Source organism: Phoenix dactylifera, chromosome 8 (genome assembly GCF_009389715.1).
Source record: "Phoenix dactylifera cultivar Barhee BC4 chromosome 8, palm_55x_up_171113_PBpolish2nd_filt_p, whole genome shotgun sequence".
Taxonomy (NCBI): domain Eukaryota; kingdom Viridiplantae; phylum Streptophyta; class Magnoliopsida; order Arecales; family Arecaceae; genus Phoenix; species Phoenix dactylifera.
The window spans coordinates 9,890,241-9,910,374 of record NC_052399.1 but is presented as its reverse complement, the minus strand read 5'-3'; the positions used below and the strand labels follow the sequence as shown (position 1 = coordinate 9,910,374).

Sequence of the window (20,134 nt, the reverse complement as noted above, 5' to 3'; positions counted from 1 at the left end):
CCGGGTCCAGAATATCAGAACCCCAAACCAAGTTGCAAATTCCTTGCTCGACCCGGGTCCAAATATCAACCCGGATCAATTTAATCCAACGGCTGGTAATCCACGAGAAATACCGACCCCACCTTGACGGCTCTGATGAGTGATGGCCGTTCCCATGCATCGTTTGTGAGTGCGCGCCGGTGACGTGAACCCACGCGTTTTGTTTCGAAGGGGCCGTTCGACTTCCGCTCGCCTCCTCGTGGGTAGCGGGAACGATCCGCGAGTCGGATCATACCCCACGTACCAATCTCACACTCCTCAAACTCGCCACGTCACATAGATTGTAACTCACGCTCAAAGTTTCATTTTTTTAAAATAGGATTCTACTATTTGCTGTTTGAACCAATACAGCTAATCCGATCCTGGGATGGCGGGTACTCGTTCGTCAATATTTAAAAAGAGGAAGGCTTCCATCGATCTCTTCTTTTTTCGACACTTTTGCTCTCGTCTTTTGGATCGGTGGATCCATTCTTTGTCTTCTTTCTAGCCGTCAGAGATCGAGAGAGGGAGAGAGGGAGAGGGAGAGAAACGATAATGGCGGTGGTATCGGCCCTAGCGAAGTATAAGCTTGTCTTCTTGGGGGATCAATCCGTGGGGAAGACCAGCATCATCACCCGATTCATGTACGACAAATTCGATATCACGTACCAGGTGATTGATCCCTCAACCAATTTGTATGTACTCTTTGATCTTGTTTGGGTTGGATTTTTAAGAATTTTGGTGTTGTCTGTGCTTGATCTGTTCTTGATTTGGAGAAAACTTGCATGGATTTGGAGGGGCAAGGGATTTGATTGCTTGATCTTGGGTTTCTGGAGGTGCGGTTTGTAGTCTGGGTTAGGCGAGGGTACGACTTTTCCTTTGGATCGATACAAAATTCTTTTTATTTACAGGAACTGAAGTTGGATCTCAGAGCCTTTGAATTGGGCGACTTGGGCTTATATATAATCAAAACGTACTCAATGCTTAATGGGATTTCAATGGCAGTTATTCTTATATCTGGTTGAGACTGAATTATAATTTTCTGTTGGTTTCTTATTAACACGTAGCTCCAAATATTCTTAATATTAGACATCGTTATTCTTGTAAATGCCTTATGTGCTATATGTTCCTAAAAATGATCCTATATCTGTTTGTTTGAATTGTAATATCTCTTTTAATAATCAAGTTTTTTGTCTACCGGCGCAAGACTGTGGAATTTGATCTGGGAGACTTTTGCACATGCCTAATCTGATATTCTGATTTACAAGAAGACACAAGACACTTTTTTGAATTATATGCACTGAAGTTTAGATCTATATCTCTTACAAAAGTTTGGCAAGTTAATTCCTCGTAGTTTTTTCCCTAATTCTGATTCATTTTCAAACTCTAATAACCACAGAGAGGACCATATTGTATGGAATCAGTCCTGTCTAACTATTGATCTTGTTGTTCGCACTCAGTCACTAGATCAAGGATGCCAGTGGATACATTAAATGGAAAAAGAGTGGTCGTGTGAGCATTTATATGTGATCATGGACACTAAAGATTCCAAAATCATCCTTAATGCTTAAATCTTACAAGAACTGCCTTCGCAAAATATTTTAAGGATCTTCTGTGGTTCTTCCTTTAGATATTTAAATTGATCATCATTCTTCTTTTTGAATCTTTCTTTTGGGCATCAACGGTTGAGTCTAAGGCTCATGCTTGTCTAATTGTTCCTCCATTGGATTGGCTACATCTTGAGTCAGTAGAGTATTGTCTCCTCTCCTGTATTATCTCTCTTTAATACGTTGGAAAGACAAAATTCTTTCCATAATGAAAGTTATCTCTCTTTAGGTGTCAATTCATCGTATATCTTGGTCCATAGTTATCTATAGAAGCTGAAAGTACCTGGTGCCTTCATTTTCTTGTTTGAGTTATAATTCATATTTCAAATGATTTGCAGGCTACAATTGGGATCGATTTTCTGTCAAAGACAATGTACCTTGAAGATCGTACAGTCCGCTTGCAGCTTTGGTAAGATGTCGGTTTCTCGTAGTTTCTCCTTACAAAATCAAATTTACCCTATTTTGGATTACATTACAGTTCAACAGAAACAAGCGTAAAATGTAATATAACTATTTCTGGATAAAACAGACAATGGTGTTTGATATATGAAGTAAAGTGAATTATACTGGTTTTGCACAAAACCTGAAGGAAATAAATTGTGCAAAATCATATTTTGATAGCAAGAAAAAATTATAATCACAAAAACGATGAAAACTCATGCTTTCTATGTGCCGTGTTCTGCTTGACTGTCCTAGTATATCCTGTGGACCTTGCCTTTTTTCCATGCACTGTTCTTACTTCTTGTCTTTCCACACAACTTATTTTTCTGCGTTCTTATGTATTTTCATTGATATTATTCTATAAGTTGATTTATCAAAAAAAGATGACAGCTTAATACTTTGTGGACAATAATTTCATTCTCTAGAAATTAAGTGGTAGAAGTTATGTTTTATGGTTTTATATCGTTTTAGTCCTTCATGTTCTGAGTACTCCTGTGACTAGAAAAAGTGTTAAGAAGTTCTTTGCTTGTTGTCGGTTGAGTGTGTGGCCGTAGAGTTGTTGGAAATATCTCTGTTAATAATTATTTAGGCAACTTTCTACCATGCCTCATGGCAATATAATTTTTTAATGTAACGAAAATTGTTTTGTAAGTTAAAAAGAAGTTCCTTCTGGAGTCGCCCCTATATTTTGCTAGCAAGTGGATTGCTGTAATTTGGGGTCAAATCATTTATAAGATCAAGTTATCCTTCTATTGAAGTTCAATAAAATCTGTATGTCCTAGGTCCTTTTGTTTATTCTTTTGTTTTATTTGCTCTTGTTGTGCTCTTTCTCCATGTTTCTGCATCACCATTACCTACTATATGTTAGTCTGCTACTCCTCTTTCATCATTTTTGTTGTTATTAAGGTCAAAATATGGTTGCGAGGTTGCTAATCTACTTTGTGGCTGAAATAATCTTTATTTTCATTCTTATTCTCACTTAGTTTCCCCTTCAAGTTTAAGAAAGAGTCATGTTGCATGTTATTTGCTAGTGGTTTTGTTTTTATTGATGACAAACAACAAGATCAAATGCTAGATCATGACGAAATTTTTATTGGGTTAGATTTCAAATATTAGTTAAGCTAATATATTGTATTTGTGATGTAATGATATGCCAGTACATATGATAATAAACTAGGGTCCAAGACATATGGTCTGATGACTATTTTTATAACTACAAACAAATTGAAACATAAACAATTGCATTCGCTAGACATGGGTAGGGTGAGTGAAGTGAATATATCTTTTGGAGCATAGAGTGATCGGCACATGTAGGTATGAGTAAACAAAAAATATTGAATTTGGCAATAAGTTAGGTTGGCAATGCTACAAGGTTTAGAACATAACCAAAGTAGAGGGATCAGTTAGATAGGACGAACATCAAAGAGGAAAGCATTAAGATGCATATGTGGTATGGTTAGGAAGGATAGACACAGATGTTTATATTACGTATTTCATAGAAATTGCACAATAAAGGATAATGTGATGAAGAATCTACTCAGATTGTTTTCTCTTTTTTTGTTTTGCTGAGAAAAAGGTTTCGATCACATTATTATGTGCAATGAAGAAAACAAGGAGGGCTTGGTTTTGCTGAAGAGAAGTAGGGGGTTGTGGCTACAAAAGATTGGGTGGAAATTATAATCAAGTATTTGAGAAAACTTGCATTTACGTGGGTTGTAGCACGTGAAAACAGGTGGTGATAAGGATGCTGAAGTCTTGTTGGATATGAACAAGGTAGATCAAGTGATTATGCATGCCTTCAAACTCTTAACATTATTGTTCCACATGAACATAAAGATGATTTCTTAAGGTAGTTGCAGGGTCTAACTACTGATCCTATGCGACTGCCTAGCGACCATATGTTTATGGATCAGTAATTTCTATGATATGGCATCAAATGTCCAACTGTAAATAAAAACTGCTGCTTATATAATGGTGCAAGCATACTAGATTTTTTGGCTGCGAGGACAAATTTCAAGGTCCAATTATTTGGCTGGATGAGACATTCTGCTGTTTGCTTATATATACCTACTTTTTGTCTTTGCCAATTCTGGTTATGAATAACATGCTACCCATTTTGCTATTTTTAACATGCCATTTTTTAAGCCAGAGAAGGAAACTTAGTGTTTCTCTATCAGGGGCTGCAATCATTTATTCAAGAGATTAATTCAAGTTTCTGATAGTTTGTGGTTTATACCATCAAAAAAAAAGATAGATCATGTTTTAGCTATTTAATATTCTTGCCTTTTTTTTAGAACAGCTATTCTCGCTTTTATCCATCTAAAAAGATGTATATTTTAGCTTCTCCATTTCTAAGTGAATAGAAGACAAATAGAAGGAAGGAGGAATTTCTGTAGTCTACATAACATCCTCTCAGTGCCATCTAATCTGCAGGGATACTGCTGGACAGGAGAGATTTAGGAGTCTTATTCCAAGCTACATCAGAGATTCTTCTGTTGCAGTAATCGTTTATGATGTAGCCAGTAAGTTATATTGTATTGTTTTCTTTCAACGGTCTTCTCACATTTCAGATGCATGTCCTCAGATTGTCTAGGACATAGGATCAAATAGATTGGAAACTAAGGAAAATTGTGGCATAAACTTTTTGAACCATAAGTCAAGCTGTCTATTAATATTATTATTTTAGGATGATTAGTTTCTTTTGGACTATAATGTTTGACCAAAGTTTGTCATTTGTGAAGTGGATCTCCTCATTGGGCTTCTTTCATGTCTTATCAATTTCCTGGTTACCTTGCTACCCATTGGCTTCCTATTCTGTCTCATTTTAAATAAAGGATATTTCGATATTCTCTGTTTTCAATAATATAGGTCTAGTAAGAAAAAAAATTAGAATTTTCCAGAGTCATGGTTTAAGGTAATGGTAATTATTTATGTTACAATTGTCGAGGCCTTGGTAAATATTCAGAAATTAAACAATCAAGAAACAACATTTTCATGTACTTGGACAGCTAAGCGATGTATTTACGTTCAAACCTATCTCTTTATAAATTGAAGTACCAGTTGTTCCTTATCCAAAGATATCTTTATAAAGCCCTTGCCTGGGCTTATTTGAAGAAAAGCATATATTCATTCTAACCTCAGTAGTCAAAGCACAATGGCTGCCCTACCTCTAATTGGTCTTGATGATGCATATAAATAAGACACCATGAGAGGATTGTATATACTCATGACAATGTCAATCAGAAAACAGTGTTGGCCTTTTATACAGCAGAGTTCAATTTTACATTACCTGCCTATTTATTAAACTTGCAAGCACAGAAAGAAAAGCTACCTCCAATTTCACTACGAATGAGACTGTTTGGACGAGAGTAACTGTGACAACTGGGAGATGCTGTAGGTAAACCGTGGAAATGGCTAGTATGATGTTACGAATCTGGAGTGTGCCCCAGGTCCCGCAATTTTTTTTGGCAATCAAAACTTCATAAAAGGTTTTTTAGGTTTCTAAATCACATTTGTCAAGATTCTTCCTTCACATCATAGCCAGAAGTTTGGGACTGGTCCCTTTAGGGTTGCAGGTTGTTGTTTATCTTTTACACAAAATATTTTGAATAATATAAAAAAAAAAGCTAGGCAGACTTATGAGAATGGTTAGGCAAAACACACTCCCAGAAGGAACTGTACAAAGCAACTGCCATATCCAGGAACATTCAGAGAGAGTATTTATTTGCTTGTAGCTATTTAAATAGGCAATGTTTATCAATTACACAGAGTGGAGCACATAATGTTCCCAAATATATTGTCAAACCATTTTCCTCACAGCATAATCGGTCTTGTTTGTCCGTCCTATTCAAGTAGGATATCAATCTGGATACACAGTAATATACTTCTTTTTTGCAGATCGGCAATCATTTTTAAGCACTTCAAAGTGGATTGAGGAAGTACACACAGAACGAGGTGGTGATGTTATTATCGTCCTTGTAGGAAACAAGACTGATCTTGTTGACAAAAGGTGAAAACTTACAATATCTTAACCATTTCTTGGTTTGGTTTTGACTATTTTAATAGGTTGAAGTGTCACTATTCTTGTAACTTTTCTCCCCCCCTCAAGTTCTTTGAATCTGCCCCATGATGTGTAGTTGCTAGCTTTCAAAGCAACCTCTGGAAATTGCAATAACCTGGCTCACTATAAGTTTTTTCGTTTGACCGATTCATGTTTTCTAACGAGTCTGCTAGTTGAACAAGTTCCAGAAAAGATGTGCGCTCAGTTCTTTAGTAATATATACCTCTGTGAATTTTCTCGTGGTAATATAACACGTAAAGGTGCTTGCACAGCTGGAAATGGCCGTTTTCCTTTTCGCTAGCTCATACATTTAGTCTGAACTGTCATTTCAGCCACTTCATTCGGCCAAAGACAGGTTATCATCAGATTATTAAATTGTTGAGCCCATCCTCATTTTCTAACTTGTTGGCCTTAGCTTACATTATGTGATTTTACTTCCATCTTTTTAATCTGTGAATTCCATTACATTCAGTTATAATTGCTGTTAATTTCCGAAGTTCTTTGCAACCAACCATGTTTTCTGCCCCTGATAACAGGCAAGTTTCTATTGAAGAAGGAGAAGCCAAGGCCCGTGAATTTGGGGTCATGTTCATTGAAACGAGTGCCAAAGCAGGCTTCAACATCAAGGTGAATCCCATCGGCTTCACTCTTTTTTTTTTTTGTTTCCAGTGTCGCCGACCTTGTTCCTGATGTTGAAGGGAAAACTGAATAATTGCAGGCTCTCTTCCGCAAGATTGCTGCAGCCTTACCAGGGATGGAGACCCTTTCTTCTACCAAACAGGAAGACATGGTTGACGTCAACTTGAAGCCAACCGTCAGTGCCTCGGAGATGGAGCAGAAATCTGGAGGATGTTCGTGCTAGAGATACACTTGCAGGGTATACGTACGGGCAGAAGGAGAGTTGGCCAAATAGAGTTTTCCAAAGGTTGACACAGGTGCAATTTCAGGCTTTGATATACATGAGGCTGGAGAGTTGTTCTTTTGGATTTTGCAGTCGGTCACCAACTGATCTCCTCAGTTGATGCTCCGGCATTCTACTGCTCCAGAATTTGTTGCTTTCTTTGGGTCACATTTGCATTTGCATAGCAAAAGTCATCTCTTTGATTTGTTCCATTTTCTCCTTTCCCACAACTGGTGGTTTTGTTGAGGCACGGTATAAAACCGTCCCGTGACTCTCTTTCTTTCGTTTTTGGGCCGGGAAATAGGAAGTATTTTTAGTATAAATCTGACGTTTACTGGTAATATACCGTGGTCCAACTTTTATCTGTTGTTCCAACCATTCCAACTCTGAAGCGTGACCGGCGATTACATTATTTGATTGCCAAGGCTTTATCATTACTTCTTATACTTGGTACGGTGTTTAATGAACTCTATTCCGATAGATGCATGATTTTTAAAATTTCTGAAGCTGAAACGTTTTCCCGTGTGCACGCAAAATAGTGATGACTTGTTTGAATTTTCACCTTAGAACATGCTAATAATTCAATAACCTGTTCCAACAGGTTCAGGTGTGGATCTTAGAAATTCTCTCCCATGATTGCTGTAGATTCTTGACAATGCAAATGAGGGTCTTGCTTAACTCCTCTTTGGTTAACCGAACATCTAGAAATTAAAACGAACCTGGAAGGGCAGAGCTTCAAAAACTCCAAGGAGATCTTGGTCTTAGATCCTTCTCTTGGATCCATATCATATTTTTCTCTTAATTGACTATAATAGACACATTATTCAATCAATTCAGATTACTAAAAAGGAAAATGTGCTAGTGAAGAGAATGGAAAGTTCGACATAACAAAGTGCAAACAACTAATAGGTCGATAATGCAATTGAAAAAAAAAGAGTAGTCAATTACAGTTGAATTTACAGGTACGGATACTTCCAACATTCAGACTATTTCTAAAAAGTGATACTATTAAATCCTGAGGCAGCAAGTTGATAGCTACACTATGCTTCTGCATTAAAATTGAAGCATCTTAAAAGCCATTAGATAGTTGTTTGAGTGAAGTAATGTAAGATTGGATACATCATCCAGTCTTGTTTGGTGCCACATCTGAATAGCTTGGAAATCCTAATTCCAAAAACCCAAAAAGTTGTGGGACAAAATTAGATACCATCCAACGAAAGGCTCAAAGTAGAAAGTAGATTAACATCCATGCTGCGAGAGACAGGCATGTGACCAGCTAAGCACGCTTCGGAGGCACATACTGCACGTTGTTATCAGCACAAACAGTCTGCATTTGTAGCAAGAATGCAGTTGTGGCTGCTATGAGTACTCATCCTTCAATAAATAGCAACAAAACAACAGAACATGGTAACTGTAACATCATAGAAACATGGATGTGAAATACCTGGTATTCTTCTGGAAGCTCCTCTGAGACCGCCAGAGTGTAACACCCAGGGATAAACCTTCCTGCAAAAAGTATAATAGATTTCTTTGTCAAATTATTCAGGACATGACTAATCAAAACTTCAGAATACTAAAAACACTATCAGGGAAGAACAAAGGTTTTTTCTTTTCCTTCCCTTGTTTTATTGTTAAAGGATTTGGGTGTCACGATTTTCTTTATAAAAATGGTAACAGAATGAGAGGAAGAGGAGAAAAGATGGAAGAGAGCAATGAAAGTTATTTACTGCTTTTTTACTTCTATGTGCGTGCATGAGTGCCCATTGGAGAGAGAGGCAAGCGAGGCAAGGAGAGGATGAATGAGAAAAGGCAGAAAAGGCGGAAGAGATACATGGTAGATGGAGATGCGACACAAGGAACAAGCATGATGGAGGCTGGATATGGAGGTAAGGTAATAGTTGGACTTAGAAAAATGGGATTTTAGATCACAACCAACACATTCTTGAGAAAAATATAGGTGGTCCCTCGATATCTCATAAGCCCTAAGATTGTGTTTTACGAGATATTGATTTTATCTAAAACATGGCAAAACCAAATAAAATCATGTTCTTTAAGATCTTGTTTTTCCAAACCTTGCAACCTAACAGGCCCTTAAATATCCATTATTTGATAGACATGCCATACCAAAAATTTCAGTGGAGATCATAAAAAGAATTTGAATTAGGACCGCAGGTGGATTAAGATAAAAAATGTAATCGAATTGGAAATCAATTCAGTTCTCAAAAAATTTAAAGTTAATTTAAATTTGGACTAGAACTCAATGTTGTGGCCAAGTTTATAATAGATTATTTTATAGCAAAAAGGAGATGTACTAATGTTTAAAAGTCAGGGATAGTTGAGAACAATGTCAGAACAAAGCTGATTCTCATAAAAATATATTTTCCATATAATTCTCATATACTTCTGTTTCTTATGATAAAATTTTGTAAAATTAATTTATCAACATCAGTGTTGGATTCAAATCTTGGTAAAAATTAAAATAATTAATGGTCAGAGACAAAATATAAAGTGATTAGGGTGAAAAATTACAAGCAAGGTTCTTTAATATTATGTTTTGGATAACTAAGGTTTATGTAAACATAGAAACACAAATTTATACTGCAAAAGAAAGTACCATGTTCAACAAGCATATGAATCATTAGATCAAAGTTTTCCATACTGGTCAGTATTGGTACATACCGACCGTACCAACCGACCGTACCAGTACCAAACGGATATGTGACACAAGGGCGTACAGACACTCGGTACACCGAAGCAGCTCCCATACCGGTATACCGACACTATAATAAAATGGCACCAGTACGGGATTTGGTACTAAAACGGCAAACCTTGCATTAGATAGTCATAAATGTATGTAACACCTATACACAAAATATAACTACTTGGTTGGGATATATTCAATTGTTCTTTGGGTCTGTGTTGTAGGGTCCACACTGAAATTAATGAAGTTTGTTTAGTTGGATCAGTGCAAAATAGAATAAGAAAACATTTATAAAAACATAATGGAGTGACATTCAAGTTGTTTTAACTTTCAATATGTTGAAAACCTGATATGTCAGGATAACAATTGCAGAGTTGTTATGTTATGTTCTAAAACCCATACTCAGCACTAAAGGTAGCTTAGGAAAGTAAACAAAATGTTGGACATGCAAATGCAACCACTAAAAGTTATATCAGCATGTGTATCGGCAATCGTCAAAGCATTAAAACCCTGGAAGTAATTTATCATTGTTGCATATGCTTAATCCAATAGGCAAGTGTCAGCCTCTGCCGTTAAGCATCATCTTACAAAACAAGCTAGGAACATAATCGATGCATTATCAAACCTTGCTGATTATGTAAATCTCAAGTTCAAGTAATGTATAGAACACTAAGGATTTATCAATTCAAACTCAAAGATATGCTTATCAATATGAAGATAGCATAAAAGTTACAATAGGGGTGAGATTATGAGCATGTAACCATGTCCATGCAACTGAAAAGAGCCTCCAGTAGTAAGTGTTAAGAGACCATATAATGTCCTTGGAACTCAAATTGCATGGTTATAGCAGTTAAACTTACCAATTCTCAACCAGCGAGCAGCCCAGCTTCTACTTGGATCCATGACTGAAATTATCCTGCAGTACAGGAAACAAAGAATCGCTTAATTTCCCGTTATTAATCATCTTCACCGAAAGTTTTTGTTTCACAGTATAATTACTCTATTCAAATTTAATACTGAAGGAACTCCAAGAAGCTCTGATTAGATGGAGTAGGCCTTTAAGACAATGTTAAGAATTTCTCCACACACATCTGCAGTCTTATATTCCTCAAGATAGGTAAATGATTTGGATGGAGCCTAATAACTATGCTTGTCTCTAGTTACCAAGATTTGTGTACAGAATCCTGAGCCAAACCAGTTTTCCTCCAAAGCCACCATAGGAAAGGGAGATATGGGATGCTAGTGCTACTTAGCCCCAGAAATTCCTTCAAAACATAGTTAATCCTACCAATTTTACACATAGCTAGAATATCTTTAAGTATACAAAATTCAGCCATACTCCAAACCAGGGATTTAAAAAGAACCGACTTTTATCTACCTCTCAGGTGAATATAAATTCTTGAAAAAAAGAAAATATAACAGAAAAAGATGATAAAAAACAGAAGATCAGCAAGAACCCACCCGGTAAAATTGGGAGTGGTGCAGTTTACGACATTGTCATGCTCCTTGTCCATCTCCAAAAAGGGGCAGTTTTCACAGCCTGACTCTCTGAACTGAAACGGATCAAAAAACCTAACCCTAGCTCGGGAATCGATAGCAATCGGAGAAAAGAAGCACCGAATCGACGCATGAGAGGGAGAGAAGAACACCCTAAGTACCTGATCGTAGGTCTTGACGAGACGGCAGCGAAGGCAAGCCCGGAGCTCGTGGCCGAAACTCGTCGGAATCTGAGCGAAGCTCGGTATCTCCTCCGGCGAGTAATCGCTTCTCTTCCCGCTCCCCATCTCTCCTCTCCTCTCTCTCTCTCTCTCTCTCTCTCTCTCTCTCTCTCTCTGTGTGTGAGGAGAAAAGTTATGGAGTAGAGGATTGAGCAGAAGCTCTGATCGTAGCTTTGAGAAGAGCTCTCAAAGTGTAGGGGCGCGAGGCGAGAAACCCTTGCGGGCGTCCACCGCAGTTTATCGTGGTGCGGATTACCAAAACGCCCATAGATTTCGGTGCAGTGGGAGGGCAGTTTCGTCATTTAGATCCGAAACGCCACTTTTATCGGTTTCGGATCGGCCGACACGAAGGTCTCTGGTATCATCGTTTCCCGTAAGATAAAAAGAGGTGGGAATGGACTCGTGGTATGGGTATCATCAGATAGATATGGGTCGTTGGATTAACATCGGATGACTATGAGTAACTCTATATTATTTGGTTCCGGCACATAATTAGGGTTATGGTAAGTTACAACTACATATTCTGCTAGGCTCAAATTCTACGGATTTGGAGAAGAAAATACTTGTAAAGATCTAAAACTGGGACAGGTAATTGATAGAAACCAAGGAAAATTACATGCTCCAACTTGCAGCAAGAAAAAATGTTATAATTCTAGCTTCATGCAACTCCTTTTGCGAAGTATCTTTAATAAATTGCTAGAAGTTTTCAAGATACACCATAATATATGTATTGCCATGGAAACATTTTTCTGGTCTTACCCCCATTCCATGAGGATTGCTGGTTGGAGGACTAGCCTCCAACCAAGAAGATACGCTTGATCATGGAGAGTTTGCGTACCTTTGAAGCGATGTGGATGCATGAAGCTGAAGTTGTTCGCTCGGTTTCGTCGGCCGATTACAAGATAGATTCAACTTTTCAATAGAAGCTCTGGAAAAACAAATTGTCAAGACCTGCCAATTGTAAAATCGATAATTGTAACAAGAATTCTGTTTAAAGAAAGAAAATATACTACGTAGTACGTACACATCTTCTACGGCTGATCAACTTGTGAAAGGAAGTTTGGGAATGGTTATCCTGGTCAAGGAAAATATCAGCTGAGTTTTCGAAACTCCAATCTTTGCCAGGAATGGTTGTATAATGAATAAGACATTAGATTTGCTTCAATACTAGATGCTGATATATACTGTAGTCCGGCAAATAGTGAGGTAGGTGGGGCGCATCTAGAGGTAGGCAACGGGCCGTGCCGGGCCGGCCCGGCCGAGGCCCCCCGGGCCCAAAGACTAAACGGGCCGTGCCTGGCACGGCCCGTCCAGCACGGAAGGCCATCCCGGCCCGGCCCCAGGCCCCACTATTGGTGGGCCGGGCCGGGCACGGCACGCCACGGGCCGGGCCGGGCACGGCACGCCACGGGCCGTGCCAGGCACGGCCCGTAACGGGCGCAAACGGGCCGTGCCAGGCACGGCCCGCAACGTCTCCAAATGGGCCGTGCCTGGCACGGCCCGTAACGGCTCCAGACGGGCCGTGCCAGGCACGGCCCGTCTGGAGAGGGGGGAGGAAAATAGCCGTTTCCAACGGCTATTTTCGTGAAAATGACCCTTTTACCCCTTCCAACAGTCCAATAACGGCTGAATTTAGGAGTATTTTGGAAAAAAAAATTTTTGGGCTTCTATAAATAGCCCATTCCTCCCTCATTCTCACCACACCAAACCTCTCATTCTCTCCTTCTCTACTGCTATTATTTCTCTCTTCTAAAGTGCTCTTCTAGCAATTTAATTTTTAGTTTGTTCAAGTGCTACACAAGAGGAGGTTCCTGTTGAGAAGAAAAGGTCGCTTCTGTTGAGAGCACAAGAGGAAGCTCGGAATCTCGGCTCTGCCTCTGCCCTCCGACCCTCTACTCAATTCCTCCTTGCGGTTAGTTTTTATTTTTTGAATTAATCATAGATATGTCATCTTTTGAGGAAAGTCAGTTTGGCATTCCTGTTTCTGAGGGAGAAGAAACTAATCCCCAACCCCCTGTTCCTAGTTCCTCTAGAACTGGTGAACCGAGTGAAGGTCAAACCTCTTCTCGTAAGAGGACTAGTACTGTATGGAATGAATTTGATAGAGTTATGGTTGAGGGAGTCTGGAAAGCTAAATGTAAAAAATGTGCCAAACTTTATAGTTGTAGTAGTAGTGGAGGAACAGGGCATTTAAAAAGACATCAAGAGAGTCATAGGATGCATGATTCTCATGCTCAAACTCAAAGTACCCTTAATATACAAGGGGGATTACTTGTAGGTAATTTTGCATATAATCATGAAAATCAAAGAAAAACACTTGTAAAATGGATAGTTAAGGATGAATTACCTTTTAGTTTATGTGAATCTTTTAATTTTGAAGAATATGTTCAATTAAACCTACAGCCTGCTTACAAAAGAACTAGTAGGCGTACATTTAGAAGAGTAGCTATGACCAATTTTTTAGCAATGAAACAAAATTTAATTGAAACACTTTCTACTTTAAATGTAAAAATTTCATTAACTTCTGATATTTGGTCAGCATCTGTAGGTAGTAATTGTTTTATTGCCATTACTGCTCATTATATTGATAATGATTGGCAATTAAATAAACGTATTCTTGCTTTTCGTGCTTTTGATTTTCCACATTCTGGGCAACAAATTTCAAATATAATTTAACAAACTGCATGTTCATATAATATTAATGATAAAATTATGTCTATTACTTTTGATAATGCATCTAATAATAATTCTGCTGTTGTATTATTAAAAGACTCATTGCATCCCATATTAGATGGAAATTTACTGCATATTAGATGTGCATGTCATATCTTAAATCTTTCTGTTCAAGCTGGCATGGGCATGATTCAAGATGTGATTTCAAAAATTAGAAATGCAGTTTCTTTTATTCATGTTTCTAGATCAAGACTTCAAGAATTTAAGGAATTATGCATAAATCATGGTAAACGTTTTAAAAAATTTAAACTTGATGTCATTACTCGTTGGAACTCCACATATAGCATGATACATGATGCATACCCATATAAAAATTTATTAAGTGCATATATTAATGATCGTGGATTAGGATTTACATTGACTGAAACTGATTGGAATAAAGGAAAAATTTTGGAAGATTTTTTGCTTAGTTTTTATAATGCTACCAATGTTCTTTCTGGTATTTATTACCCTACTTCATGTTCATTTTTACAACAAGCATATATAATTAGTCAAAAATTTGCAGAACATAGATATGATGATGTTTTAATGCCTATTATTGACCTAATGGAATCTAAATGGAATGAGTATTGGGACAGGATATGTCCTATGCATAACTTAGCTGCTGTATTTGATCCTAGAGTTATTTTAAATGGCGTGCTAATTTTACTTGATGCATACTCTGAAAATATGAATCAAGATGCTGAATCTGCTAAAGATGAGGTAAAAAAACTTCTTTATGATATTTATGCTATATATGATGAAAAAATTCGTGGATCTAGAACACAAATACAAACCTCTATTTCTCCTTCTAGTAGTTCTCGTTCGTCATCTATTTTTTCATTCATTGCACAGAGAAGACACACACATGCTTCAAGTTCCTCTTCATCTTCTTCATCTTTAAGTAGTGAACTAGAATTTTATTTACGAAATGATCTTCATTCTGCATATGATGAAAATCAAATAGAGAATCTAGATGTATTATCTTGGTGGAAGAGTGTTAGAAATCAATATCCTGTTATGTCTGCAATTGCACGCGATATTTTAGCTGTGCCGATGTCCACGGTAGCATCGGAATCCGCTTTTAGTGCAGGTCGGCGTGTTCTTGACGAAAAGAAAAGTAGGATGACGGGCGAAACGGTGGAGATGCTTCTCTGCTTCAAGGATTGGCTGGATGCTGAGGCAAGACTTCAAGATAAAGGTGGACATAATACAACATCCTCTGATGATGATGATACAAACACTACTGAAGACTGAAGACTGAAGACTGAAGAGTGAATACTGATTCACTGAATCACTGATGATTAGTAAGATTTCTTAATTTTTTATAATTGTACATTTTTATTGTATTCTGGAGGTCAGACCAAGGTCCAAACCTCGGCCCTTTCTTAGTTTCTTATTGTATTCTAGAGGTCAGACCAAGGTCCAAACCTCCCTTCATATACCATTTTGATTTAAATTAATAAACTGGTAGGGGTCTATGCCAAACCCCCCACCATTAAGGTGGCTTTATATTCATAAATCATAAATTCTTAGTGTTCAATATTTATTAATTTATTAAAAAAATTTATGAAGCATTAATTTTTATCGGGCCGAGCCGGGCCCAGGCCCGGACCATGCCAGGCCCGCGTGCCAGCCCGGCCCAGGCCCTTATGGGCCGTGCCGTGCTGGCCCGCGGGCCGTGCCGTGCTTGGCCCGCGGGCCTAGACCGGGCCGTGCCGGCCCAGGCCCGAAGCGGGCCGTGCCAGGCACGGCCCGCTGGCCAGGACCCTCTAGCCCAGCACGGCCCTCTCAAAGGGGCCGTGCCAGGCACGGCCCGACACTGTAGCTGGCGGGCCGTGCCAGGCACGGCCCGCTTCGTGCCGTGCCGTGCCGGGCCGTGGGCGGCCCGGCCCAGTGCCCATCTCTAGGCGCATCAAAGCACTGGAAGAGTATTTGTAATCCCCCACAAAAAAAAAAAGCACTTGAAAAGTATTCCACCAACCTGAAAAATGCATGGCTGTGAATGCTAATAAAAAACCACCACAACAGTGATGCTTCTTTCACCAATCCTATGAGGGTCAATGGAAATGTTAGAGCAGATTGGATCGCAAGGAAGAAAAACAAGTAAATACTGAGTCCAGTTCAAAATTCAAACTTTGAAAGGACCTATAAACCCTTGTACCAAAAAAAGACTTATAAACCCCTCTTGCTTATAAAATTACATAAAAGTATATTATTCAGTATAATTATTGCATGTAGGACTCTCACATACATAAATTAAAAAGAAAAGACACAAATACATGCACCAAAAAGATATTCCCACATCACACTGATCTTCAACACTGTGTCCCCAAAAGATATTCCAATGTAGCATACCAAGAAATCGTATAGAAGCTGGTATTTAATAATCAAGGAGCTGATACTTAAAGCGAACTACCTCTGGAAAAGACTGGAAGAATCTCCGGTGCAGAGTAACAGGATAGGAGCTGAAAAATAGTTGTCCAGCATGAAACAAATTAGGTGTATAATCCCTGCTTTATAACCAACAGCAGAAGTTACAAACTAAGCCGAGTGCACACAAGAGCAGCATCTGTTAATGACGCGATGCAGCAAAAAAGCTGAGAATGACTCAAATCAAGCTAGAATATGGATCAAAAAAACGAACATGATTACTATGATTATGGAGAGTGGCCTGTAAAGAACTTTTATAGCTTAAGACCCTGGTTGTAGAGTGGTAGGAGCCTTTGCTCGGTCAGCATCAATCATTGACTTGATATAAAAATGCACCTGCTCTATACGAGGATCGGACCATAGAACCTGATGCAACGTATCGGAAGCCCTGCAAGAGAAGCATGTGCATTTATGCCTCAATTTTATGTCTGATAAGTGTGCTAATGTATTTGAAAGTATGCAAGCAATTGAGCCTGAAATGTGCATTTTTATAGTCTCTAATCCAATCTCCATAAAATATATGTGGAAGTTGAACAAAAGTGGCCTAAACATTACATAGTTAATAATCTTGTTTGAACTCAACAAAATGACTTTTTGATCATTAAGCATGCAAATTATAATATCCAAGAGAGCACACCATTTCCATCCCAAGAGATCGGTACCCGTCAAATGCTCCTGGTGTAACATATTCAGAGACTGGCATATGATGCTTTGATGGTCTCGTGTACTGATCAAAAGTCATAACAACAACTCCAGCTGCCCTCACTTTCTCCACAACCCAACATTATCGAGGTCTTTGTTAGAGTGCCAGGAGGAGCATATTCTTTTGCCATTTTAAGGACATCAATTGACTGCTTGAGGTTAGCACGATGATCTTACACCATGCTCTGCAGCTCTTCAACTGTCTCAATGTTGTGAGCGAAAACATCTAATCCAGATTTTGCAACTCTCTCCACACAGCTGGAGTCTCCTCAAAAATCGGGAAGTGCATGAACATTAATTAGAAATTAAGAATGCAGGAATTCAAAGAGCGGTTATAAATCTTAAAACAAAACTACAGTACAATGTGGTTTTCATTTTGCATCTAGAAAATGAGCGGAACATATAATCAGTTGACAAAGAATGGGATAAAGCATCAAGTATTTGAAGATTGTAAAGGAACAGCAGGTTTTCCCTTTTTTCCCCCTTTATTTGAGGGAAAGGGAGGGAATCCCAACCTGAATTTAATTACCCAGGCTCAGACCTTGAATATGCACCACCCAAGATTTAAACCTGGATCCTCTGCCTCTTGAGCAGAAGGGTGCTACCACTGAGGCAAAACCCAGTTCACAGGAACAGCACATTTACATGACTCACAAAAACATACGTCCACAGCTATTTTCTAGAAGAAGAGGCAATCAACAGCACAGGGATTTTTTTTTCTCAAGTGCATTGCAGCATGGCAGGAATTTTTGTATGCATGAAAAAAAAATAGTTCTGCTCTCTTTCTCTTCCTCTCCTCCCATCACTGATGTACCAAAACAATTGCAAGAGCATGAAACTATGGAGGTCAGATAAGTCAGTAATGTGACTCAACATTATCAGAAAAGATAGAGAATGAATGTGATCGTGTATACAACCCAATACATTCACATCCTAGATGTAATTTAGTTGTCTATTAAGATACCCATTCTTGTGGATATTAATAGGAAGGCATTGACTTAAGCTTATGAAAAATGGTTGTCCTCTAAATAACAAGGATAAAAAAAAATGGCTCATACCAAGTGCTTCTATTAGCATGTTTGGTTTCAGAGACTTTAACTTGTGCACTGTTTCAGCAAAATGTCCACTTCCTTGACCAGGCAAGTCATCGTGGTGGACGCTAGTGATCACCCCATAATCCAAACCCCATAAGGCAATTGCTTCAGTAACATTGGAGGGTTCATTTGGATCTGGTGGAGGGGTAGTGCGTGATGTCTTTACATTACAAAATCTGGAAAGGTGTAAGATAGAAACATCAGGCTTTAGGATATCTGGAAAAATAACAAAAAATCAGTCTTTGCAGGTTATGTACCAGCAATGCGAAACCAGATCAATGACAGAATCCATATAATATTATCTCTAACTGCATTCCAAGCTAACTTAACTGTGTACCAAGTTAAATTAGAACATGGACGAAAAGAACACATCTCAAATGAACCACAAATTTGAAAAAATAGCTCGGTATCAGACCGTACCAGAACATATTCGATCGTGCCGGTGGAAGAGTTAATTCCATTCATCACTCTATAAACAGAAACATAAAATGATTACTTGTTGAGATGGGAGTTAGCATAACATATTATGGATAGAACTTGTGTGATTCTCATCTGAAACTTCAGTAATTGTTCAACCAATTTGAACACCTAGATAGAAAATTTGTTACAAAGCCAATGCAATCTTCTTAAGTGTACACCAGCGATATAGACAAGAACATCTGCAGACTGCACATCCACATCAGGCAGATTTGTGATCCCTGAAGGTCTGCATGCTCGTGGCCACCTTCCACCTGACTTATATTCATCTTGATGCAATCCGAGATAACTGTGTGCCAGGTTATCATAATGAAACTGCCAAGTTAATATTCCCTTGCCGGCTTATTCCTGCAAGGAAGATATATATTCATCTAGACCCAAATTGTGTGCCAGGGTAACTGTGTACCAAGCTCTAATAATTGTGTGCCAGGTTATTATTCGTGTGTGCCAAGGTGACTTATATTCATCTTGCTGCAATCCAAGATAATTGTGTGCCAGGTTATCGTAATAAAACTACCAGGTTAACATTTTTGTGCCGGTTTATTTCTGCAAGGAAGACAAATTCATCCAGACCCATATTGTGTGCCGGGTTAACATTGTTGTATGCCAGGATAATTGTGTACCAAGCTCTAATAATTGTATGTCAGGTTATCGTTCGTATGTACCAGAGTAATTTAACTGTGTGCCAAGATGACTTAACTGTGTGTTAGGTTATATAAACTGTGTTCAAACCTTGTTTAACTATGTGTCAAGCTAAATTCGAACAAAAAAGACAAAAACGCATCATAATTGAGCCACAACGTCCAGCAAAACTGCTCAGCATCGGACCGTATCAGAAAAATATTCGAGCATGTTGGTGGAACAGTTAACTCCATATATCACTTCATTAACATCATTGTACTTACAAAGTACATGGTAAACAAAAACTTAAAATTTGTACTTGTTGAGACGTGAGTTAGCATAACATATTATGGACATAAACTGTGTGTCAGGCTATATTAACTGTATTACAAGCCTTCTCATACAAAGCTCGGATCCACCTCCACCATCGGCTAGCCCTACCCTCTAAGTAGAAACTTGCTAGGGTCACCCGATTAGCCCGTGGAATGCCATAAACATCAAAATATTGATCCGCCTTGTCTAGCCACTCATATGGGTCTCCTCTACCGAACTTTGGAAAATCAATTTTGGATTTTCTAAGCCCTTCTTCTCTGGGCCGCGGACCCCTATAATCATTATCTTAACTGTGTGCCAGAAAAACTTAATTGTG

The 20,134-nt window shown here is 38.5% G+C and overlaps 2 protein-coding genes and 1 pseudogene across 2 annotated transcripts; 1 reads left to right on the top strand and 2 right to left on the bottom strand.

The window, feature by feature from the left end:
• Positions 1 to 493: 493 nt before the first annotated feature.
• On the top strand, positions 494 to 7,451 carry LOC103711253 (ras-related protein RABH1e). The gene is made up of 6 exons (XM_008797330.3): positions 494 to 690; positions 1,964 to 2,034; positions 4,500 to 4,588; positions 5,964 to 6,075; positions 6,663 to 6,753; positions 6,845 to 7,451. The coding sequence occupies exons 1-6, from the start codon at positions 574 to 576 to the stop codon at positions 6,986 to 6,988; spliced, it is 624 nt and encodes a 207-aa protein (XP_008795552.2). The 5' UTR covers positions 494 to 573; the 3' UTR covers positions 6,989 to 7,451.
• A 469-nt stretch (positions 7,452 to 7,920) lies between these two features.
• Positions 7,921 to 11,673, bottom strand: LOC103711254 (transcription elongation factor SPT4 homolog 2-like). The gene is made up of 5 exons (XM_039128887.1): positions 11,387 to 11,673; positions 11,190 to 11,281; positions 10,589 to 10,644; positions 8,472 to 8,533; positions 7,921 to 8,354 (listed from the first exon to the last, which is right to left on the bottom strand). Exons 1-5 carry the CDS (start codon positions 11,510 to 11,512, stop codon positions 8,304 to 8,306), a joined length of 387 nt encoding a protein of 128 aa, XP_038984815.1. The 5' UTR covers positions 11,513 to 11,673; the 3' UTR covers positions 7,921 to 8,303.
• A 4,405-nt stretch (positions 11,674 to 16,078) lies between these two features.
• On the bottom strand, positions 16,079 to 18,852 carry LOC103711284 (annotated as a pseudogene).
• Between the last annotated feature and the right edge of the window lie 1,282 nt (positions 18,853 to 20,134).